The sequence below is a fragment of the Mobula birostris genome, chromosome 12 (assembly GCF_030028105.1).
Source record: "Mobula birostris isolate sMobBir1 chromosome 12, sMobBir1.hap1, whole genome shotgun sequence".
Lineage (NCBI taxonomy): Eukaryota > Metazoa > Chordata > Chondrichthyes > Myliobatiformes > Myliobatidae > Mobula > Mobula birostris.
In genome coordinates, this window is record NC_092381.1 from 22,999,486 (window position 1) to 23,025,998 (window position 26,513).

The 26,513-nt window shown below is 40.5% G+C and overlaps 1 protein-coding gene across 2 annotated transcripts in view; it reads left to right on the forward strand.

Annotated features, from left to right (window-relative positions):
* The window catches only part of fnbp1l (formin binding protein 1-like), a 181,889-nt gene that overhangs the window by 126,297 nt on the left and 29,079 nt on the right, over nt 1–26,513 (forward strand). For both annotated transcript variants that reach the window (XM_072273464.1, XM_072273463.1), the window contains exons 4-9: nt 2,878–3,025; nt 12,167–12,229; nt 15,465–15,569; nt 18,001–18,129; nt 19,604–19,750; nt 24,570–24,770. In XM_072273464.1, coding sequence (XP_072129565.1) covers nt 2,878–3,025; nt 12,167–12,229; nt 15,465–15,569; nt 18,001–18,129; nt 19,604–19,750; nt 24,570–24,770 — 793 coding nt within the window. The remainder of the gene's footprint in view (nt 1–2,877; nt 3,026–12,166; nt 12,230–15,464; nt 15,570–18,000; nt 18,130–19,603; nt 19,751–24,569; nt 24,771–26,513) is intronic.

Below are 26,513 nucleotides of genomic sequence, written 5' to 3' on the forward strand. Positions count from 1 at the left end.
GAAGTGAGTGCTGTTGCTATTAAAAAGGAAAAAGTGCTAGGCAAACTGTAGAATCGTAAGGTGGATAAACCAACTGGACCAGATGGACTTCATCCCAGAGTCCTGAGAGAGGTTGCTGAAGAGGTGATGGATGCCATGGTCTCGGAGGACTGGAAAGTTGTATGTGTCACTCCATTCTTTATGAAGGGAGAATGGCAAAAGAAAGGAAATTATAGACCAGTTAGTCTAACCTCAGTGGTTTGGAAAGTGTTGCGGTCTATTGTTGAGAATGACGTTTTTGGGGTACTTGGAGACTAATAATAAAATAAGTCAAAGTCAGCATGATTTCTGTCAAGGGAAATCTTGCCTGACAAATCTGTTGGAGTTCTTCGAAGAAGTAACAAGCAGGGATGAATGGCCTAATTTTGCTCCTGTGTCTCATGGTCTAACATCTCATCCATATTTAATGCCCTGGTTCACATTTTTTTTACTGTTATGCTGTAGGTATTTAATTTTAGCAGTTCTGTCAGAGCAGTCTCTTCTGCTTTCAGTCTGTTTGGGTTATCGTTGAAGATGAGGGCTGTCATCAATTTAGGATGGTAGAACTGGGGAAGGTTCTAAAGAATGCTGTGAGAGTTTTTTTTTTAGAGACACTAAGTTTGGGCTCAGTCTTTGGCGAGAGATGAAGAGGGAAGGCGCTAGAGAGAGTGGGTCGTAGGATTGGATCTGGTGGGAAAACATGATGCAATGGAGCCAAGGTGCAGAGGTCTACCTAGGATCAGTGATTATGGCTTTTGGAAGATAATAGCTCCAACCTGTGCTCATTTCACTGTTTAATTATAATAGGCCCTTTTTTTTCTTTCTTTTCTTTACTCACTCTTTGGTTAAGATAATGTTCACAAATATACTTTATAATTGTATGCAATGTGCGTTTTGTTACTTCATGCTAATGGGCTATTGCAGGGCAGTAAATCACACAGCCATTCACACAAACCAGGGCTTGGGTGAGATGTCTCAACCCCTTGGATTTGGCGGGGCTGAAGTCATTTACACCCTAGACGTACGAAGCCTGGGAAAGGTGGGTTTTCGCCGTGGAGTCCAGTGGCTGTTGGCAAGGAGCTAACGAGCTGCATTTCCAGAGATGCCCAGTAAAAAGGGGTTTCATACAGTCACCATCAGCGCAGGTGCACCACAAGGCTGTGTGCATAGCCCTCCTCTCTACTTGTTTTATACCTATGTCTGGCTAAATACTACTCCAAAACCATGTTTAGGTTTGCTGACGACACAACTGTCATTGGCCAAATCAAAGATAGTGACGAATTGGCATATGGGAGGCAGATTAAAAATCCGGTTGAATTGTGCCATAAGAACAACCTCTCTCTCAACGAAAGAGCTGATTATTGACTATAAGAGGAAGAAGCCAGAAGTCCACGAGCCAGCCCTCAACTGGTGATGAAAGGTGGCAAGGGTCAGCAACTTTAAATTCCTCTGTGTTATCATTTCAGAGGATCTGTCCTGGGTCCAGTACGTAAGTGCCATTATGGAGGAAGCACAGGAGCGCCACTACTTAGGAGTTGGTGAAGATTCTGCATGCCCGTAAGACCATAAGATACAGGAGCACAAGTAGGCCATTTGGCCCACTGTGTCTGCTCCACCATTCAATCATGGACAGATCTAATTCTTCCAGTTATCCCCATTCCCCTGCCTTCTCCCCATACCCTTTCATGCCCTGGCTTATCAAGAACCTATCTATCTCTGCCTTAAATATACCCAATGACTTGGCCTCCACAGCCTCTCGTGGCAACAAATTCCACAGATTTCCACCCTCTGACTAAAGTAATTTCTCCGCATCTCTGTTCTAAATGGACATCCTTCAATCCTGAAGTCGTGCCCTCTTGTCCTAGACTCCCCTACCATGCAAAATAACTTTGCCATATTTAATCTGCTCAGGTCATCTAAAACGTGGACAAACGTCTATGGATGAAATCTAAAACTTTGACAAATGTGTGGTGTAGAGTATATTGACTGGTTGTATCATGGCATGGTAGGAAACACCAATGCCCTTGAATGGAAAATCCTACAAAAAATAGTGGATACCATCCAGTCTGTTACAGGTAAAGTACTTCCCAGTATGGAGCATATCTACAAAGAGCTCTGTCACAGGAAAGCAGCATCCATCATCAAGCACCCTCACCATCCAGCCTTGTTTTCTTCTTGCTGTTGTCATCAGGAAGAATGTACAGGAGCTGCAGACCCACAGCACCAGGTCCAAGAAGAGTTATTATCCCTCATCCACCAGGCTCTTGAACCAGAGGGGATGGCTTCACTCAACTTCACCGTCCCCTTTATTGAATTGTTCCCACAAACTATGGACTCGCTTTCAGGAACTCTTCATCTCATGTCCTTGATATTTTTGCTTATTATTGTATTTTTCTTTGCAGTTTGTCTTTTGTACATTGGTTGTTTGCCTATCCTTTTGGGTCCGGTCTTTTGTTGATTCTGTTGTTTCTTGGATTTACTATGTATACCCACAAGAAAATGAATTTGTGTTGTATATGATAACATTTATGTACTTTGATAATATATTTACTTTGAATTTTTGTTCTTGAGCTATCAAATAAACATCGGGTGGAAACTAGAGATTTCACCTGCTTTTTTTTTACAATGGTGCCAGTCTTCCATTGCTACCTTGTCAACTCATTATGTGCTTTCATCTTTTGTTTGAGCTTGAACTATTGATTATCTGACTGAAGACATTATATGAAGATTACTTAAGATGCAGAGATGGTGGAGGCAGTTGCAATGTTTGAAAGGCTTTTGGATGGGTTCAGTTTTGTATACCCAGGAGGCCCCTTGATGCTGCTTCTAGATATACTAACTCTCGTCATTTTGCTGCAGGTTTTCCTATTGTCAATCCTTCTTCCAAGTTCTCAATGAACTCAATGACTATGCAGGCCAACGTGAAGTTGTTGCTGAAGAAATAGGCCACAGAGTCTATGGAGAGCTTGTTAGATATGCTCATGATCTGAAAATTGAAAGAAAAACAGTGAGTATTTATATTAATCTTAATATAGTGTAGAGCAAACAATGTTATTTCCCTTCCTTTTTTTAACTTGTTGCCTGAGCAAAAAAAAAACTTGGCTATTGAGAAGTGGCCCAGTGAAATGATTGGCAGATGGGGTTTGAAACAAGTGGAAAAGATGGTGGAGATTTGAGCGTAAATTCACGCCAAGCGATTTTCAGGAATAGCTTCTTCCCCTCTGCCATATGATTTCTAAATGGACATTGAATGCATGAACACTACTTTACTATTTTTTTAAATTAATTTCTGATTTTGCATTACTTAGCTTAATTTAACTGTAATTCAGTTTTTTTCCCTATATTTATCGTGTATTGCATTGTACTGCTGCCACAAAATCAACAAATTTCTCAAGATATGCTGATGGTATTAAATCTGGTTCTGATTCTGAAATTCAGAAACAGTGTCAGAGAAGATAAGCCAGTTTTAGTGATTTAGCTAAAAATGGTTCAGTGGAGGAAATAGATCTTAATAGAGGTACTTTAATGATTAAAGTCTAGTCGGTCAAATAGGCACGTGAATTTGAATGCATCACCTCTAAATGCATAAAGATGAAAGATTAGATAATAAAGGTAGAATGAAATTGATTTGATCTCATAACCATTGAGAGATAGGATTGCTTCATGTGCAAGGTTGGGAATTAAATATTCCAGGATACTTCACTTCTGTGAAATACTGGAAACGGAGAGGTGAGGACATCTACTGAAGAAGATAAACACGAGAAAGTCTGCAGGTACTGGAAATCCAAAGCAACACACACAAAAAGAACTTAGCAGGTCAGGCAGCATCTATGGAAGTGAGTCAACAGTCGATGTTTCGGGACTTTCTTCAGGACTGAGAAGGAAGGGACAAGACGCCAGGAAAAAAAAGTTGGGGGGAGGGAAAGGAGGTTAGCTGGGAGGTGATAAAAAGCCAGGTAGGTGGGAAAGCTCAAGGGCTGGAGAAGAAGGAATCTGATAGGAGAGGAGAGTGAACCATAGGAGGAGGGGCACTAGGGGGAGTGATAGGCAGGTGAGAAGAGGTAAAAGGTCAGACTGGGGAATAGAGGAAGATGGGTGGAGGAATACTTACCAGAAGGAGAAATTGGTATTCATGCCATCAAGTTGGAGACTACCGAGACGGAATATAAGGTGTTGCTCCTCCACCCTTAGGGTGGCCTCGTCTTTGCACAAGAGGAGGCCGTGAACTGACATATTGGAATGAAATTGGGAATCGGAATTAAAATATTTGGCCACCGGGAAATCCTGCTGTGACGGATGTTGTAGAGCTGGCGGACAAAGTGGTCCCCTAACTTGTGATGGGGCTCACCAGGGTAGAGGAGGCCACATCAGGAGCACGAGACGCAATAGATGATCCCAGCAGATTCACAGGTGAAGTGTTGCCTCACCTGGAAGGACTGCCTGGGGACCTGAATGGAGGTGAAGGGAGTAAGTGTAGCACTTAGGCTGCTTGCAGAGATAAGTGCCAGAAGGGAGTTAGTGGAAAGGGATGAATGGACAGGGGGATCACAGAGGAAGCAATCCCTATGGAAAGCGTGGGGGGGGGAGGTAAAGAGGTAAAGATGTGTTTAATGGTAGGATCCCTTGAGATGGTAGAAGTTGCAGAGGATAATGTGTTGGATGAGGAGTCTGATGGGGTGATAGGTAATGACGAGGAACTCTTAACACTAAGGTGGTGGGAAGATGGGGTGAGCGCAGATGTACAGGAAATGAAGGGCATGTGGGTGAGGGCAGCATCAATAGTGGGGGAACGGAAACCCTGTTCTTTAAAGGAGAGTCCTGGAATGGAAAACTGTGTCCTGGGAACAGATGTAGTGGAAGCAAAGAAACTGAGAAAAATGAATAGCATTTTTACAGATAGGGTGGGAAGATGATTAGTCAAGATAACTGTGGGAATCAGTACGTTTATATAAAAAAAAAATTGGTTAACAGTTTGTCTCCAGAGATGGAGGCAGATCGAGAAAGAGGAGGAAGGTGTCAGATGGACTAAGTGAATTTATTGGTGGGGTGGAAGTTAAAGGCAATATTGATTAAAATTAAGAAGCTCAGCATGGGTGCATGAAGCAGTGCCAAAGCAGTTGTCAATGTAGCGGAGGAAGATTTGGAGATTACTACTTTTATGTGTTCTTCTTCCTTCAAATATGATTCTGCTATCATTGGAACCTGTGATATACATTTTGATGGTGTATTTCGGGCTGATTGAGCGATCTGACACTTAGCTATCTCTTACGGAGTACAGTGAGGTTGTGATTGGAGCGTGCGGCCTGGAGGCCAAGAAGCCAGAAGATGAGGTGCAAGCCCGTGATCAGCTCATTTCTTGCTGATTAAATGGTCAAACAAGATTGAAATCAACGAAGATGAGAGTGGAAGGCGAGCGGCTGTTCCGCACCGCCTGCTTGTGTTTGACTGGTCTCTTGCTCACTGCTCTTGGAGGAAGGTGCTTGCATTTGACTGGTCTCTCTGTCTTGCTCTTCTACAATGGTACCAGAGTCTTGGGTTTTGGCACAGTTTAATTGAAGTGGTTTGAGGATTGGATTCTGTAGCTCATGTTTTGATATGTTTGTAGTTGCTCCTTTTTTTTTAATTGCTATTTTGATTGGGGTTGACTTGCTCTGCAGCCTGCATTCAGCAAACAACACAGCGCTAAGTTGAACTGAACTGAGCTCAACTAAACTGAACATTCCTAGACTGTTTAATGACTCTGGTTTGATGTTTTATATTCTGTTTTCTTTGCTTCTTTTTTGATGTTTGTGCGATTTGTTTTTATTTTGGCATTGGTGTTCGATGTTTTCTTTGAACAGGCTCCATAGTGTTTTTTTGTTTTGTGACTGTGGGGAAGACTAATCTCAGGGTTGTATACTGAATGCATACTTAGATAATAAATGTACTTTGAATCTTGGGTGGTAGTTCTGATAACAGATGAGCTAAAATCAAGAAGGCAAAAGGATTGTAAGAGAAGTTCAAAATAATAGATTTATTATTGCCATGTGTACAAAAGGCTTTTGTTTATGTGTTATGCAGGCAGGTCATGCCCTGATGTATCAAGATAGTATATAGAAGGAGAGTGTTGCAGAGAAAGTGCATTGCAGGTAAACAAATAAAGTGTAAGGGCCATGATGAGATAGACATGCAGATCAAGAATTTCATCTTGAATGTGTGAAGTTCATTCAAGAATCTGTTAACAGTGGGCTGGACGCAGTCTTTTGAGTTTGTGGTATATGATTTCAATCTTTTGTGTCTTCTGCCCCATGATAGAAGGGTGAAGAGAAAATGACTTGATGAGAGAGGTCTTTGATTATGTTGTCTACTTTCTTGTGACAGCAAGAAGTGTAGACAGTCAATGGAGGTGAGGCTGATTTGCGTGATGAACTGTGCTGCATTCACAATTGTTTGAAATGTTTTGCATTCTTGGACAGAACAGTTGCCACACCAAATGTAATACATCTGGATAGGATACTTTCTATGAGGCATCGATAGAAATGGGTAAGAGTCATCAGAGACGCCGAACTTCCTTAGGAATTCCTGAGGAATTAGTCATTAGTATGCTTTCTTGACCAGTGTTAATGTGGATGGACCAAGACAAAGTTATTGGTGATATTTACACTGAAGTAGAAGCTCTGAACCATGTCCACTTGGAATCATTTTGGGTGGAGATAATAGAACAAGACAACCTGTATCTAGTATTTATCCATGAAAATAAGGTGGATTAATTCTTTCTGTAGCCTCGGGGGAGGGAGGGGGTGACATGGGGAGAAGTAATAATACAATAGCATATTTCTGTTGATTTTTCAGGGTGACTTATTTCTTGGTCTTGGATTTTCAGTCCAAATAAAGCAAAATACATGGAGATCATTAAGTACCTTAAAATTATATATTAGTTTATTAATGAAAAAATATTACTAGGCTTGTAAATGGACCCATTGTGTGTGTTTGACATAAGAAAACAATGGCACGAATGTTCTTTTTTTGTGTAATCTGAGACCATAAGACAAAATTAACCCATTCAGCCATTGACTCTGCTCCACCATTCCTCATAATCTTTGACACCATTACTATTCAAGAAACTACTGTACTGTGCAAAAGTTTTAGGCATGTGTTTAAAGAAAAGATGCTTTCAAAAATAATAAAGTATTTAAATATCAAAAAATTACTATAAAGAGCAGTAACAGTAAAAAAAAACTAAATCAAATCACTATTCGGTGTGACCACTGTCATGCAGTTTGATAAGAAACTTGGCCGGTAGGTTGTTTCAAGCATCTTGGAGAACTTGCCACAGTTCTTCTGCAGACTCTGGCTGTCTCACTTGCTTCTGTCTCTCCATATAATCCCAGACAGCCTTGATGGTATTGAGATCAGGGCTCTGAGGAGGCCATACCATCTGAAACCTTATTTTTAAAAAAATAGACTAGGGTGCCTAAGACTTTCGTACAGTACTATATCAACCTCAGCTTTAATTATACCCTATGACTTCATCCCCACAGCTGTCTGTGGTAATAAATTCTACAGATTCACCACCATTTGGCTGAAGAAGTCCTTCCTCATCTCTAAAGGAACATCCAAGTATTCGGAGTCTGAACCCCCCCGGTCCTAATATTGTAGTTAAGAAGGAGGTTCGTTTGGGGTTGTTGGGTGACGTGGTTCTAAGGGCCAGAAAGGCCTACTCCATGCTGCATTGCTAAATAAACTGCAGGGCATTGTGAACAAAACTTAGCATGTCATGGAAACCAGCCTCCTCCTCTCTGACTATACTTCTTGCTGCCTCAGTGAAGCAACCAGCATGATCAAAGACCCATCTACCCTGGACATTCACTTTTCTCCCCTCTTCTGTTGGGCAGAACAAATATGAAAACACATACCATCAACTCGAGGGCAGCTTCTACCCTGCTGTTATAAGACTGTTGAGTGGTTCCATAAGATATAGGAGCAGAAGTAGGCCATTCGGCTTATTGAGCCTGCTCTGCCATTTAATCATAGGCTGATCCAATTCTTCCAGTCATCCCCACTCCCCTGCCTTCTCTTCATATCCTTTGATGTCCTGGCTAATCAAGAACCTATCTATCTCTGCCTTAAATGCACCCAATGACTTGGACTCCACAGATCTTACCACCCTCTGAGTAAAGTAATTTTTCCACAGCTTTGTTCTAAATGGACGTCCATCAATCCTGAAGTCGTGCCCTCTTGTCCTAGACTCTCCTACCATGGGAAATAACTTTGCCATATCTAATCTGTTCAGGCCATTTAACATTCAGAATGTTTCTATGAGATCCCCCCTCATTCTCTTGAATTTCACAGCATACAGCCCAAGAGCTGCCAGACGTTCCTCATAAGGTAACCCTTTCATTTCTGGAATCATTCGCATGAATCTTCTTTGAACCCTCTCCAATGTCAGTATATTCTTTCTAAAATAAGGATTCCAAAACTGCACACAATACTCGGAGTATGTTCTCACCAGTGCCTTATAGAGCCTCAACATCATATCCTTGCTCTTGTATTCTATACCTCGAGAAATGAATGCCAACATTGCATTTGCCTTCTTCACCAACTCAACCTCAAGGTTAACCGTTAGGGTATCCTGCACAAGGACTCCCATGTCCCTTTGCGTCTCTGCATTTTGAATTCTATCCCCATCTAAATAATAATCTGCCTATTTATTTCTTCCACTAAAAGCCATGACTATACACTTTCCAAGATTGTATTTCATTTGCCGCTTCTTTGCCCGTTCCCCTAAACTATCTAACTCTATCTGTTTCCTCAACACTACTCACTCCTCCACTTATCTTTGTATCATTGGCAAATTTAGCCACGAATCCATTAATCCCATAGTCCAAATCATTGATATACATCATAAAAAGCAGTGGTCCCAACACCGATCCCTGTAGAACTCCCACTGGTAACTGGCAGCCAGCCAGAATAGGATCCCTTTATTCCCACTCTCTGTTTTCTGTCGATCAGCCTCATGTGCGGCATCTTGCCAAAGGTCTTCTGAAAGTCCAAGTACACCACATCTACTGCATCTCCTTTGTCTACCCTGCTTGTAATTTCCTCAAAAAAAAATTGCAGTAGATTAGTGGGGCAGGATTTTCCTTTCAGGAAACCATGCTGGCTTTGGCCTTTCTTGTCATGTGCCTCCCTGTACTCCATAATCTCATCCCTAACAATCAATTTGGATAGCTTCCCAACCACTGATGTCAGGCTAACAGGTCTATAATTTCCTTTCTGCTGCCTCCCACCCTTCTTAAATAGTGGAGTAGCATTTGCAGTTTTCCAGTCTCCAGTGCAATGCCAGTATTTATCAATTCTTGAAAGATCATTGTTAATGCCTCTGCAATCTCTCCAGCTACTTCCTTCAGAACCTAAGGGTGCATTTCATCTGGTCTAGGAGATTTATCACCCTCAGACCATTAAGCTTCCTGATTACCTTCACAGCCGTAATTTTCACTGCACCTTTCACTGCACAGTCGTAATTTTCACTTCCCTGACACTCTTGAATGTCCGGTGTACTGCGTGTCTTCCACTGTGAAGACTGATGCAAAATATGCATGCAGTTCCTCTGCCATCTCTGCGTCTCTCATTACATTTTCTCCAGCATTATTTTCTATTGGTCCTATATCTACCCTCAACTCTTATACCCTTTATATACTTTAAAAAACTTTTAGTATCTTCTTTGATGTTAATTACCAGCTTCCTTTCATAATTCATCTTTTCCTTCCTAATGGCCTTCTTGGTTTCCATCTGCAAGTTTTTAAAAGTTTCCTAATCCTCTATCTTCCCACTAACTTTGGTTTCCTTGTATGCCCTCTCTTTTGCTTTTACTTTGGCTCTGACTTCACTAGTCAGCCATGGTAGTGTCCTTCCATTTGAAAATTTCTTCTTATTTGGAATATATCTGTCTTGCACTTCCTTCATTTTTTGCAGAAACTCCAGCCATTGCTGCTCTGCTGTCCTTGCTGTTAGTGTCCTTTTCCAGTCAATTTTGACCCTCTCATGCCATTGTAATTTCCTTTATTCCACTGAAATACCGACACATTAGAATTTGGTTTCCCCTTTTCACTTTGAAATTTAAGCACGAAGGATTCTAATCCACCTACGGTCTTCTATTGGCTCTCCTCCATTATGTCCTGTTTAAGTTTAGAGAAAATAAGAAGTCGGATATTTGGTACATCCTTTTAAATTTAAGCAAATCTGATGACCTTTTATCCAATATTTTCATTTAATTTGATTTATTACTCTTTCAATCTTTTTTTCCCCTGAAGTTTTAGATTTGAACAGAAAGTCTGTCTGTGTTTTTTTTTGGTCATATCCTCAAAATAGACTGTCCAGTCCCTTTTTTTTGTTTATTTTTTTTATATATAGTGTAGTGGGTTTTTTTCTCTTCATTTAAAACCCAATGTTTTTTTTCTTTTCTCTTCATAAACTGATAAGAGGAGAATTGCTATTTTCATTTTTTATTATATATTTTATACTAGTTTAACAATATGATTTTAACAATGTTTATCTTAATCTCAGTTTATATTGTTACTGATATATATATATTTTTTGAGATAATTCTCCTCTTGATTGTATTTATGCTCCTATTAAATCAATAAAAAGATTGCTAAAGAAAGAGCAAGAAATTTGAGCTTGATCATATTGTGATCATTGTTCCCTAAGGGTTCCTTAATGTTAAGCTCTCTTATCCCCTCTGGATCATTGCAGAGCACCCAATCCAGCACAGCCAATTCCCTAGTGGGCTCAGCAACAAGCTGTTCTAAAAAGCCATCCCTTAGACATTTTACAAATTCTCTCTCTTAAGGTCCAGTAGTGGCCTGGCTTTTAACACTTTCATGTTAAAATCCCCAATGATGATCATGACATTGCTCTATTGTCAACGCCTTTTCAAGCTCCTGCTGTAATTTGTAATCCACATCCCAACTGCTGTTTGGAGGACTGTATACAACTGCCATTAGAGTCCTTCTATGCTTGCCATTTCTTAACTCAACCCATAGAGACTCTATACTTTCCGATCCTGTCATCCCTTTCTAATAATTTAATATTATTCTGTATGCACAAGGCCATACCACCCCCTCTGCCTACTAACCTATCTTTCAGATACACCGTATATCCTTGGACGTTTAGTTCCCAATGGCAGCCATCCTTTAGCCAAGTTTCAGAAATGGCCACAATGCCATACTTGCCAATCTGTAGCTGAATTTCAAGATTGTCCATTTTATTTCTTGTACTGCAGGCATTCAGATATAACACTTCCAGTCCAGTATTTGTTTTCTGCTGTAAGTTCCCTGGTGCGATCAGGGCTCTTGACTTCTCAATTGACTCTGTTATGTCCTTGCACCTTATGTCTACCTACATTGCACTTTCTCTGCAGCTGTTGCACCTTATTCTGTATTCTGTTACTGTTTTACATTCTTCTACCTCAATGCACTTAGTAATGAATTGATCTGTATGAAATATGCAAGACAATCTTTTCACTGTACCTTTGTTCATGTGCCAATAATAAGCCATTACAATAACATTATACAGTATATAATCAGAAAAGGATGAACAGACTGAGTGTACTTTCTCTTGAGAAAAGACTAGGGATGACCTAGAGATTTTAAATTGATAGGTTTGGATTAAATAGATGTAGATAGAATATTTCCATTTGTGGGGAAGAGCATATTTATTAAGAATTAAATAAAAGGTTAATTAAAAGTGCTGAAAATGTGGAACTTGCAGCTGCAGTAAATAGTTGAAGTGAGTGGTGTAGATGCACTTATGTGGAAGCTGTATAAGCATATGAAGGAGAGTGGAATAGGGAGTTCGCTGAAGAAAGGTGGAAGAAGACCAGAGTAGGGCATAAGTACTGGCATGGGCAGATTGAACCGTATGGCCTCTGTCCATGCTGCCTTTCCTGTGACGGACGAATTACAAATAAATATGACTCGATGCTCTATCATTGGTGTATAGATATTGGCTAAATTATCAGACCCAGAATCACATTGAACGAATAAGATAAAACGTTTGCATTAATCTTGTGCAAGTACATCAATGACCAAACTGTAGGGCAGTTTTGATTTTTTTTTAAGATTGTTAGACAGTCTTGAACCTTAGCACTTTCTGGCTTTTTCTGCAGCATCTCCAGGAAGGACGTAAAGCCCAGCAGTATTTGGATATGTGCTGGAAACAGATGGATAATGTAAGTTGTGTATTTTTTTTTATTAAGCTGACTTTGGATCAAAGTCTTCTGTGAATTAGGTGGCACGTTTGTGTAATGCTATTACAGCACCAGTAACTCTGGTTCAGTCCCGCTATCTGCAAGGAGTTTGTACATTCTCCCTGTGACCACATGTGTTTCCTCCCGCATTCCACAGCAGATTAATTGGTCACATGGGTGTGATTGGGCACTGTGGGCTGTTAAACCGGAAGGGCCTGTTACCTTGCTGTATCTCTAATTTAAAAAATAGAGCAGGGGTCAGAGCGATGCATGCTGTAATTCCCTCAAGCTGAGAAATGTTTCACATCGGAGGCTGTTATATTTTGTTCCCATTAACAAAAGCAACAACAACTTGTCTAAGTTTCCACTATCAAATGTTGTTGAGAGGTGAAAGGGCGAAAGAACATCCCATCTGGCGTCAATCTAGGTACTGAATTTTTTGACATGTCCAAAGTCACTTCCACAGTAGAACCCTTCAAGATCGTTCCACAGTAAAACCTTACGGAAACCCTTCCACAGTAGAACCTTGCAAGTTCTTTCTACGAACATCTGAGAACTCGTGTCTAAATTGGGAGAAATGTCTTGCAAGACACCCCTATGGTAATCCGTGTCTCATCAGCAGGACAGACCTGCCAGATAGAGTGGCACAGTATTTTACAAGCAGAGGGACTACTCAGCATTGACTGCAGACTCCATGGTATTGAGTTACTATGGCCAACTCATAGAACTTAGACCCTTCATACCATGATGTTGTGCTGACCTAAATGTATTCCACAATCAATCTAACCCCTTCCCTCTCCCAAATTGTGCATCTTTTGGAACTTTTGTTTCTGTGTATTTTGTAGAACTTTTGTTTTAGTAAAAGGAAGACTCATGTCAAAATCTTATTCTAGAGATTTTGTATGATAAACATATATAGCAAATTCTGGTTTATGTGGTATTCGTGCAATTAGAAATTTCATGCAATCAGAAGATGTTTCTAAGAATATTAAGCATTCAACTTTGACTCTCAGGGCTGATTTAATCTTAATAAAATGTTGTTAAGGTATTCAGAACACCAGAAATAAATTGCAATGCCTTTTTCACTATTGCAACCAAGAGACTTTTTAGGTTAAGAGGAAGTTTTGCCCAGGCTGTGCTAGGTGTAAATGCCTAGTTGAAAAAATGTTGTATCATTTTTAAAAACAGTGAATTTTATTTGAAGTTTTATGCAAAATTTAAGTGTGAAAAGGCATTTTTAGTTTATTTTTATGCAGCTCAGTAGCAGCAATATCCTCTGAAGATTAGGCAATGGTACGATGGTCAGTACAGTCAATCATTTGGTTATTTTTGCAATATGTTTTATTACAACTGTTTAACATTAAAATGTAGATTGCAGCATAGAAGTTATTTAAAATGATAAGTATATGACATGTAGTTCAGCAAATTATTTAAATATTTGTGTATAGAATGTATGATGTAGTTTTGTTTTTGGATTGATTCTGAAAAATCTAAAATTTTCATTACAACCAGCACACCCCATTTCCCCCTGGATGCTTGATTATAATCAAATAATGTCATATTTTCTAATTTTATATTTTGGAAAACACAAGATTCTAAGATTCAAGATGGTGCCAGCAAACAACATAACCAACTGTAAAGTCCTTCATAGTTCACAAAACGACTTCTTTTCCTTCTTTCAGATATAATTCTACTACTAAGCTGAGTGCAAATGGAACCTGTGAGTTACATTTTGATGGTGTGTTTTTGGCCAATTGAGGGATCTAGCACTTTGCTGTCTCCAAGGGAGTTTGGTGAGGTTTGGAGCAGTGTGTGTTTGGAGATGGGCCCATGATCGACTCCATTGCTCCTCTCCCATTGAGGTGTCGAGGGCGCAAACCCATGATCAACTCCGTTGCTCCTCTCTGATTGAGGCGAGGTGCAAACCCATGATCGATTTCATTGCTCCTCTGCGATTGAGGCGTCGAGGGCGAAAACCTGTGATCGACTCCATTGCTCCTCTCTGACTGAGGTGTCGAGGGCGCAAAACCATGATTGACTCCATTGCTCCTCTCCCACTGAGGCGAGGTGCAAGTCCATGATCGATTTCATTGCTCCTCTCCAATTGAGGCGTTGAGGGCGCAACCCCGATCGACTCCATTGCTCCTCTCTGATTGAGGTGTCGAGGGCGCAAACCTGTGATCGACTCCATTGCTCCTCTCTGACTGAGACCTCAAGAGCACAAACCCATGATCAACTCCATTGCTGCTCTCCCGTTGAGGTGAGGCGCAAACCCATGATCAACTCCATTGCTCCTCTCCGATTGAGGCGTCATGGGCACAAACCCATGATCGACTCCATTGCTGCTCTCCCATTGAGGTGAGGCGCAAACCCATGATCGACTCCATTGCTCCTCTCTGACTGAGATGTCAAGGGCACAAACCCATGATCGACTCCATTGCTCTTCTGCGATTGAGGCGTCGAGGGCGCAAGTCCATGATCGACTCCATTGCTCCTCTCCCATTGAGGTGAGGCACAAACCCATGATTGACTCCATTGCTGCTCTCCGATTGAGGCGTCGAGCAAGGCTGAAGTTGACAAGGATGAGAACGGAGGATAAGTGGGTTTTTGGTGCCATCTGCCTGTGTTTGAGCAGTTCTCCTCTCATCTCACTAACTTTTGTCAGACAAACTTGCAGGAGTCTTGCAATCCACATTGCAAAGGTTGATTGGCAAGGCTGTGGACTGGTTTTCTGGGATATTAAGGTTCATGTGGAATGTGTTCCTGGATTCTGGTTACTCTTTGTTTTGCTGTTTTTTGAGTGGTTTGATCGGGGTGATTGATGCGGACTGAGGCGCTTTGTTGAAGAAATACCCTGCAGCCTGCAATGGGCTAGTGACGCAGCGCTGAACTGAACTAAGCTGAATGCTACTGGAATCTTGGTTTGATATTTAATATTCTGTGTGTTCGCTACCTTTTTGCAAATTTGCGCAATTTGTTTTTTTTTAGCATGTTGAGTGTTTGACGTTTTCTTTAACGGGGTCAATGGTGTTTTTTTATTTCGTGACTGACTGCAGGAGGACGAATGTCACAGTTGTATTCTGTATATATTAATAAATGTACTTTGAATCTTTTGAAGTGCTGATCTAATAATTCCTTCCATTAGGTTTCAGCTGTTTATATGTGAATGCTTGAATTGGAAGAACAGTCATCAAATGTTCTTTTCTTTTCCTTTCAGAGCAAAAAGAAATTTGAGAGAGAATGCAAGGAGACTGAAAAGGCACAGATAAGTTATGAGAAGCTGGACTCTGACCACAATGCAACAAAAGCAGATGTTGAGAAGGTTGGTCTTTTTCAGAATCAGATTTAATATCACTGGCACATGTCATGGAAATTTGCTGTTTTATTTTAAATGTAGATTTCTTTTGGCATTCAGATGTTGAGTATTAGTGAATTAGTAATAAGCTGCAAAAAATGTTCAGTGAAAACATTTCCTTGTCAATATGAGTATTTTTTTCATAATTCAGCTTGCAGGCTGGTAGAGTCTTTACTTATTTGTAATCAAGTTACTCCAGAAACCCACATGCATGAGAATTGGGACTCTTATTAAGTGAAAGATTCCGTACACATATTTAATGTTTGATGTCTCTGCTATGCAGCAATATGAGGCAGCAGCCACACATAAAAGCAAGACCCTCCTCTACACACAAGGAAACTCAACTTTCTGATGCATTAAAGTTCTAAACTCCACCCCCTTGTTGACACTCATTCTCCTCTTCACTCAAAGCTTGACTACTGAAACTCTGTTCTTAGGAAAAAAGACAGTTTCTTTCAATACCAAAATACCACAGAAAGCACAAGCAGCTGATGATGAGTAGAAATTAAAATCAGCATTGTAAATACATCATCTTGAGCTTTTAGGACTGTTTTTGGAAGTATGTCACTTATTAAGTGCCCCCATTTTATGCTATTAGAGCAAAGCTCTAGTCAATGAGCATCTCCAACAAGAGAGAGTCTAACCGTAACTTGACATGCAAGACTTGTTGAGAAAGTAAAGAGGCATGAGATCCAAGGGGACATTGCTTTGTGGATCCAGAACTGGCTTGCCCATAGAAGGCAAAGAGTGGTTGTAGACGGCTCATATTCTGCACGGAGGCCGGTGACCAGTGGTGTGCCTCAGGGATCTGTTCTGGAACCCTTACTCTTAATGATTTTTATAAATGACCTGGATGAGGAAGTGGAGGGATGGGTTAGTAAGTTTGCTGATGACACAAAGGTTGGGGGTGTTGTGGATAGTGTAGAGTGCTGTCAGAGGTTGCAGCGGGACATTGATAGGATGCAAAACTGGGCTGAGAAGTGGCAGATGGAGTTCAACTGGGGTAAGTGTGAAATGATTCATTTTGGTAGGTCAAATATGATGGCAAGATATGGTATTAATGGTAAGACTCTTGGCAGTGTGAAAGATCAGAGGAATCTTGTGGTCCGAGTCCATAGGACGCGCAAAGCAGCTGCACAGGTTGACTCTATGGTTAAGAAGGCATACGGTGTATTGGCCTTCATCAATCGTGGAATTGAATTTAGGAGCCGAGAGGTAATGTTGCAGCTATAGAGGACCCTGGTCAGACTCCACTTGGAGATCTGTGCTCATTTCTGGTTGCCTCACTACAGGAAAGTTGTGGAAACCATAGAAAAGGTGCAGAGGAGATTTACAAGGATGTTGCCTGGATTAGGGAGCATGCCTTATGAAAACAGGTTGAGTGAACTCAGCCCTTTCTCCTTGGAGCAATGGAGGATGAGAGGTGACCTGATAGAGGTGTACAAGATGATGAGAGGCATTGATCATGTGGATAATCAGAGGCTTTTTCCCAGGGCTGAAATGGCTGCCACAAGAGGGCACAGGTTTAAGGTGCTTGGGAGTCGGTACAGAGGAGATGTCAGGAGTAAGTTTTTTACTCAGAGTGGTGAGTGCATGGAATGGGCTGCTGGCAGTAGTGGTGGAGGCAGATATGGTAGGGTCTTTTAAGAGACTTTTGGATAGGTACATGGAGCTTAAAAAAATAGAGGGCTATGGGTAACCCTAGTAATTTCTAAGGTAGGGACATGTTCGGCACAACTTTGTGGGCCAAAGGGCCTGTATTGTGCTGTAGGTTTTCTATGTTTCTATGTATCACCATCCTAAATATTTATTCTGTCCATGGCTTCAATGTGTACTGCATCACCTGATCTACATTGCTGCACTTACCAAACATGTGGCCTTTCCTATCAAGTGGGGATTGTTTCAGGCAGATAGGAACACCACCACTGCATGTTCCCCTCCAAGCCCTACACCCTCCTGACCTGGAAGCAAATTGCTGTTCCTTTATCATTAATAAGTTTATATCCTGGAACAGATTACTCAGAAAAATTGCTGTAGTACTTTCACCAGAATGACTGCAATGGATCAAGGTAGCTGCTTAATACCATCTTTTGAGAGAACTTAGGGGATGGATTATATGTGTAAAGAATGACCTAATACATTGACAGTGCTGAGGTTTTGTATTCAAGCATCTATCATTAGGTTCTTGAACTTGCCAGCAGCACTTCTGTATTTTATTAATTTGGGTTGACACCGGACAGGAACATTGGTGAAATCTTTTCTGTGGCTCAGTGGAGAATTGTTCTCCAAATGTATTTCTATTCTGTGCGTGACACGGTGATAACAGGAAGGTTCTAAAACATCTCCAGCTCAAAATACCCAAAAAGGTGCCTGACAATTTCATCTTTTGTATTCCCAGGCCAAGCAACAATTAAACCTACGGACCCACATGGCTGATGATAGTAAAAATGAATATGCTGCTCAGCTGCAGAACTTTAACAGTGAACAACAGAAACATTTCCAATTCATCATGCCTCAGATTTTTAAGGTATACTGTATTTGCTTTCCTGGGTCATCTTTACAAAATGCATCTGTTTGTCTTTAATTGTTGTTGTTGTTGTTCGTCCATCGTGACGTCGATGAGGACCTCGACACCATAATGATGGTGTCGAGGCTAGCGCGTGATTTGGATTTAAGTGAGGGAGAGTTGTGCAGCGTCAGCCTCACTCTCTCTTCCCAATTCCCATCTGGGTCCAGTGGCAAGACAGAGTCTAGACGGCTGGAGATGGGACTAGGCGCAGTGGATGACCAGGACATCTTCTGTGTCTTGTCCTGCTCTACACGTTCCACGACGCTTGCAGAGACCGCCGCCTTGACCGTTGGACCTTCCATTGGTCTCGTCCGCTCAATTCGCCGGAGTCTGTCTTCACATGCTGGGATAGACAGCTCCCTATCTCACCGAGGGTTTGAGACCCGTCGGCTACCCTCACCTGGTTTAGCTGGCTTGTCGAAGCCGTTGCCCAGGGTGTGGCCGCTGTTGCATGCAAACAGCTACGGGGAGCCACAGGTGAGAGCTGAGTGCCAGGTGGGGACCAAAGGTGGACTAACCGCCCTGAAAAGGACGTGACATGTTCCCTCACCAGAGGTGCTACCCCTCCCTGACACCTTTGTCTTTAATATTGTGTTATGAATGTAATAGCACAGTGTAAATGTGTAAAATTTAGCTCAAAGTAGCTTTTTATGAAACCTTCAGACAACACAAAGTTAAATTAGTTTTTAAAAATGAGTACAGTATGCCTGTCCATCAGAGGTGGCAAGTTACAGATCCCCCCAGATATAGAAAACATTCCCAACAGCAAATGTTTTTGTTTAATTTGTTGCTTTACAAACATGTCCATTTAAAATCTAGTGTTTCTGATTGAGTTAATAGAAAGGAGTGTGTGAAATAAACAAGCTTTCTAAAATGGGGGATTAAAGACCTTTCTTCAGCACCTGTGTCTTCCACCTAGCCATCAATTAATCACTTGTATGCCTCAGCTTGAATGTTTTAGTGTGATATGCTTTTGATGTGCTGCATCCTTACTAGCAAGAGAATGAATAACATCTGAATTTTCTCACCATCCACATCAAATGATATCCCAACAAAAGTTAAGTGTTTACCTTTCCTTCGTCTATACCAAATTATACTTTCCAAACTGTTTCATTAATTGGAGAGACCTGTATTTATATCAACTTATCAGAGCCTTCGATTAGGATTCCAAAATGTGACCATTCAACTTGCTTTCAAGAATGCCAGATAAACACTGGTATAACCTTAAAATAAATCTTAGGCCTCCAATTATCCATCAGAAATTTATCTCTTTTCCCTACCTTCTTCCTTTCTGGTACTTTGCTTTCCACAACCTTTAATTACTTCCCACACAGTCTATATTTATAGACATTATGCACATCACATATGAAGTGTAGTTTAATGTATGAAAGCAAGTTTACAGCGTTTCCTAAATGAGAATTTGTTTTTGCAGAACTTACAAGACATGGATGAGCGAAGAATTGTAAAGTTGAGCGAGTGTTACAGAGGATTTGCAGAAGCTGAACGTAGGGTTGTTCCAATTATCAATAAGTGTTTGGAAGGAATGATCAGTGCTGCAAAGTCTGTGGATGAGCGGAAAGTATGTGTTATGGAGAATTACAAAGAAAGCATGTAAAATAATTACCTTGATCAATTAATTGCTTTACAAGGTTACTACTGAGAACCTGACCTACTCGGGTCTACTCTCAAGCTAGCACATGGTATAAAGGATTTGGGGATGGATTGAGGGTGGAGGGGCTGGAATGACTAAAGAGGCTGGGCTGATTTGAAGCTGGGGGTAGAAAAGCATATAAAAATAAAGACTAATGAATTGGAGAATGAAATTTAGGAATTACGTAATCTACTTTTAAAATCTGAAACCTGCCAAAAAGTGCAGTTACTTAATAACTCCTTCTGTTCCCAACACCCCCCAACACATTTTTGAACTTGCATATTATGAAAGATCTGTTCATGCACAGAATGGAGTAATGTCGTTTATAGATCTGACTATTTTATCTACCTGGCCCTTTGCTATAGAAATGTTTCACATTTCAGTTCAACAGTAAATTTAAAAAAAAAGGCAGTGGAGACATTGGAAATGATAAAGCCAATATAATGTAAACTTATATTTAAAAAAAAGGCTTTAATTACAGGTCAGAATGTTGGTTGGAGAAGTAGCTCTGTTCTGTCTTGTAAAAATTGAAAAAACTAACATCAATTGTAACAAATTTTTAAAACTATATTTTGTTATTTTGACGTGTTTCAAAAATGTGTTTAACAATGTTTAATAATGTTCTACTGCTTAAAGGTTGGCACAGCATTGTGAACTGATGGGCCCATACTGTGCTGTACTGCTCAATGCTCTAATTTCTGGACATGTGTTTCTGAATAAGACAATTAGTTAAAAGCATATGCAAAAGCTTCAAATTTCATTGAAAAGTAAAAACAGTTGCTGGAAATGGGAAACAAAACACTGAATACTGGAAATGATCATCAGATCAGGTGGTATCTTCAGACCAGTGGTGTATCTAAGGTATGGCAGGTATGGCACGTGCCCTGGGCGCCACTGAGCAGTTTCTATTAAAGTCAGACAAGCCGTCCTCGGATAGTGAAAAAAGAATTTTCTTCAGATGTATGATCTGTCTTTGCTTATCATGGGTGAGAAGCACTAGGATGGCCTTATTTCAGAGCATTGTGTAAGAAGACCATGAAAGGTTTCTTCACGAAGAAGGAAAGTGGAGCTGAAGGATGGAAGAGACGAAAGTTGGAGGCGGAGGAAGACAAGAAGTCGAACAAGTTCTTCATGTCCTTCTTTGAAAAGCCCGGAACAAGTAGTTCGAAATGTTCTATGGAGTCGCCGGCACCTGCTACAAGTTTGTTAGAATCCGAAGGTAGATCAAGTACAAATGCGTCACAAGTCGAGGAGGAAGTCAAATCAGATAAATCCGAGTATGACGAGATTAAGAGTGAGGCTGCCACAGAGAACGTGGATGACAGGAGGGGGAGACGATGGTGGTGGTGGTGATGTTGAGTTTGTTGACGAGATTTTACCTGACGAGATTAAACCTGACGACACTGAATCTAGTGAATTGGATGGTCTCAAAGAGCCTCGAACTGTCATACCAGAAGTGATTAAACAGCATGACATTGGACTTCTGAAGTTCGACAAGGGTACTAGATAAACAATTCTGCCTGACGCCTTGAGAACAGAAATAATAAAGCTGGGTTTGAAGTATTTCCAGAACAGTGAGGGGCCTTTCCTACCAACAAATAACTGCTCAATGAACAAAACCTGGTTCAAGAGGAAATTGGGAAATGGTCGTGGTGAGGAAGTGACTCGCTCATAGCTGGTCTATTCGCCTTCTAAAAAGTCTGCAATTTGTATCTGTTGTCTTCTCTATTCCCAGTCAGACCATCAATCCTCATTGGAGCAGGAAAGTAGATTCAACCAGTGGAAAGCACCTGAAAGGATTAGTGTTCATGAAAATGCCAAGAATCATCGGGAATGCTTTACACAGTGGAAAGAAATGGAACGAAATTTAGCTGGAAACAGAGGATTATTGACGTGGTATTTCAGTCACAGATTGAGGAGGAAAAGCAGAAGTGACGTGATAGCTTGACGAGAATCCTTCACTGCATAAAATTCGTTGCGACTCAGAACCTGGCTTTGCGAGGACACAGGGAGTCACTTCAGCTAGACGATGACTCCAATGGGGGAAATTTCCTTGGCTTGCTGAAACTACTGGCCATCTTTGACCCTGTCATAAAAGAACACCTCACTCATTTGGAAAGTCATCCTGAATCCACATCATACCTTTCACCGGGTGTTCAAAACGAATTCATCCACATGATGGCATCCACTGTTCGCCAGAGTTTACTGAGAAACGTTCGTAAAGCCAAGTACTATGGTCTCACGTTCGACCGACTCCTGATCAGGCACACCGTGAGCAGATGTCAGAAGTAGTGAGATATATGGAAGTTAATTTTGAGAGGAAAACAGTCCATGTTAGAGAGTCCTTCCTTGGTTTTATCCAGATAAACCAGAAGGATGCTGAGAGCTTGGTTGAAGACATCTTGAAACAGCTAGAGAAGGATGAAATGGAGCTACAAGATTGTCGGTCACAGTGCTATGACAATGCTGCTGTGATGGCTGAGAAGTGGTATTCATCAAAGAATAAGTGAGAAAAACAACCTGGCAGTGTTTGTGAATTGCGACAATCACTCACTCAACTTGGTGGGTGTACATGCAGCCAAGCAGGATACAATGATGGTCACATTTTTTGGAACCATCGAAGCTCTCTACATGTTTTTCTCTTGTTCAACACAGCACTGGGAAAAACTCAAAAACGCTGTGCCTGTGGTTGTTAAGTCAGAGTCCAAAACCAGGTGGAGTGCAAGGACAGAAGCAATGAAGCCTGTCAACAAGTGCCTTGAGGCGATACTTCAAGTACTTCAGGACATGATAGACAATGAAAACGAGACCAGTGAAACAAGAAGTCACGCAAGGCAGCTGTACAACTGTATGTTGAGTTACCATTTTCTGATTTTGCTAGGATTTTGGAGACAAAGTACTCATTCGCATTGACTGTATACAAAACATGCTGCAGGATCCTAGCATGAGCTTCCACGATGCTGCCCTGGATTTGAAAGCCCTCCGAGATAATTTTTATGATGAAAGAGAAGTGTTGGTCAGTGAGTCACTCGAAGAAGGAGTCAGTCTCTGTTAAGAATGGAATATTGAAGTTGAAAGGCATCAGAGACGAAAGAAACGAATAGCTGATGAGAACTCGAGAGACGCTGGATTAACAGCTAAGGAGGAAATGGAAAGAGTCATGAAGGGAACACTCGACCGTCTTCACAGAGAAATGGATGAAAGTTTCTCTCGTTTGCATGACGCTGACACTAAGTTAGGGTTCCTTCCCGATGTCGAGGGAGTCTGTTACAGTGCTGACAGTAACGACCTAAAGAAGTGCGAAGATTTGGGCGAATTGTACAGCTCTGTTGATGGACAGCAGCTATAAGAAATTTTGGATTGCAAAATGTTGCTATCAAGGTGGGTCAACAAGAAAATATCAAGACCTGAAGAGCTTCTTGAATTTATTGTTCAGTATGGAGATGAGAGCGTCTTCCCCAATCTTCACATTGCTATTCAGATAATGCTAACCATCACAGTTTCCATTGCCAGCTGTGAGAGATCATTCAGCAAGTTAAAACTAATACTGTACTTTCGTATTTGAGAGCCTCCATGGGTCCAAGCAGACTCTGTGATCTTGCTCTGCTGAGTGTAGAAAGAGTAGAAACTGAAAAAGCTGACTTTGATCACATCATAGACCAATTTGCATCAGTGAAAGCAAGGAAGGTGCAGTTATAATTTTCATGTAGTGCCATAATTTGTTAATTAAAAGATTAACGAGCTTGACTTTTATTTTTGAGCTGATATTATGGTAAAGTTATCTAAAAGATGGGTGTCAGATGTTTGGACAGGGGCGCAATTGCAGTGCTTGCCATAGGTGCTATTTTCCGTAGATACGCCACTGCTGTAGACATAAAAGCGGAATTGATATTTCAGCCCAAAGATGTTTCAACAAAAAAAGTCACAAGTTGCCAAGGAGATTTGGGGGGGGGGCGGCGGGACACAGGAATAGAGAGAACAAGAGGAGTATCTTTGAAGTTTTGAGACTAATGTTGCTTTGGGGAGAAGTTATTAATTGGCAATTACACATGACAAAGAGGTGTAAACACAGGAGATTCTGCAGACGCAGAGTAACACAGACAAAATGCTGGAAGGGCTCAGCAGGTCCGGCAGCGTCTATGGCAAGGAATGATCAGTTGACATTTCAGGCTGAGACCCTTCATCAGGAGTCGTGTGTGCAAGTGTGCTCCACAAAGCAAAGATTGAAAGAATTAAAATACGTTTATTATCAAAGTATGTATGCGGTATATAACCCTGAGGTTTGTCTTCCCACAGACAGCCACAGGCACCCAATCTACATTTGGTTTCTCCATTGTTGAGAGAGCCACATTGTAAAACCAAATAGATTACACCAGATGGATAGAAATACAAGGACATTACTTGTTGCTTTCCCAATTCTGATGAAAGGTCCTTGTCCTGAACTGTTAATTCTGTTTCTTGTATTACAGATATTCCTGCTGATATTGTGTTTCATTTTAGCTTCCAGTTTTGATCTATAACTCGGGTCAGAATTAAGAGAGGCTCAATGCCCTGGGGCCTTCTACTCCAATCTGTGGTCAATCTGTGGACAAGATCAGAACTGGGTTTGGTTGTGATGTTTCACTTGATCAAAATGTATCTCCACACTGTCATGCTCAGTTGCGGCATTGTCACTTGTATAATGCCTTTTGCAATTGTCTCCCGTCAGAAAGTGCTTGCGTTTAGAAATCTGTTGTTTTCTTCATAGGACTCCTTGATAGTAGTGGAATCATTCAAATCTGGTTTTGAACCACCCGGAGATTTTCCATTTGAAGACTTCAGTCAGAATATTTATAGGGCAGTTTCGGATGGCAGTCTGAGTGCACATAAACAAGAGACAAGGGGAGACCAAAAATATACAGCAGCAAAAAGCAAAGGGAAACTATGGCTTTTTGGCAAGAAAAACAAGGTAAATTTGTGTTTCCTTTGGAACCAGCAGTTTTGTATTAATTACGTCGCTATAATCTACTTACAATGTTAACTCCATATCACAGGAGGAGGTTATAGAGAAACTAAGTTAATACACTGATAGGTTTGTAGTTAATTGTCAGGAAAGTAACTAGAATTGCCCTTTAGTCCTATTGTGACTGGCTGGGTACTTGGTAAGAACTGGCTGGTCAGGGTCATTGTGGGTTCTGACCAACTTGGTTGAATTTCTTTTTCAGATTATTACTACCATAGTGAGGATTCTTTCTGTGAAAGTTGTCTATATGCACTTTTAAAAGTTCACTATTAGAAATAGCAATAAATACATAACTGAATTTTAGAATATGGGCAGTACTAACAACCCATGTACTTATGGTCCACTTATAGGAGAAATGCAACAAATTTTAACCAAGCCAGCCAATAGGATTGTATTTGAAAAGCAATTAACTGGATGCTAAAACTATGACTAGAAGAGGAACAAAAATGCTAGAATATCATCCTTGTGTAGCAAACTAGTTAATGTTTCAATTCAGTGACTTTTTTGGGATCATGGATGCTGCCTGATGAATATTTCCAGCATTTTATTTTTTTATTGTGGTACTTCATTATTTGGTGATAATGCTTTACGAAAGATACATCAACTGTGGAAAGGGTACAGTGAAGATTCTTTAGATAATTCCAGCTGCAGTGAAGGTTTAAGTTATACAGAATGGTTTTGTATTCCCTTGAGTGTGTAATCAAATCAAAATGTTTAAAATAACAAGGGTTTGTTGGGATAGATTAAGAAACTTTATACTTTATTGTGGCCAAACAATTGATACTAGAATGTACAATCATCACCGTGATACTTGATTCTGCGCTTCCCACTCCCTGGATTACAAATATTAAATATTAAAAATAACAAAAATTAGTAAATATTAAAAATTTAAATTGTAAATCATAAATAGAAAATAGAAAAATGGAAAGTAAGGTAGTGCAAAAAAAAATCTATGAATGAAGAAATCCCAAATGAATAAGGGAATGTATAATGTTGGTTGTAGGAGTAAGCTATTTGCCAGATTTAATTATAGCTGAACAATGTATGAGTATTTTTCTGATAGCAATCATACTATGATGCTTCACGTATTGACTGAAAGGAAGAAAAACAAACTGTGTTCTCCGATTCTAGATATAGGTAAGACTATTCCATGCAAAATGACAGACTAACAGTCAAATCTGTAGATGGTTAAAGTAACATTCGATCAGTGAAAGCTTTTGAAAAAAAAATTTAATGTGATACAGAAACAACTTATATCCTTAAGAAAGAAGAGCTCTTCTTACCAAAGAGTGTAAGGAAATGAGAATCAGCTTAAAATGAATGTAGGGTGGGGAGGAGAAGCATTTTAAAAATCAACACAGTTCCTCATGGCCAAGAATGATATGAGGAAATAACAGGTATTGACAGAATAGGTATTGTTGGCTACCAGTAGCAAGTGGGGAAAAGAAACGCAAGAAATTCAGGGGAATGAAAACTTCCACAATTATTTTACAAAAAAAAAGGGTGGTCAAGCAAAGTAAGCCTCTGAAGACTAATGGTAATATTGTAAATAGGAATAAATTTGGTACCTACTGAATAATTATTCAAGTTTAGCTTCATTGTCATAGGCATGCATATCCTAGTATAAATGCCATGAAAATTAGCACTCTGCGGCATTGTAATGTATTATGCTGTGAAGGAATTGGACAG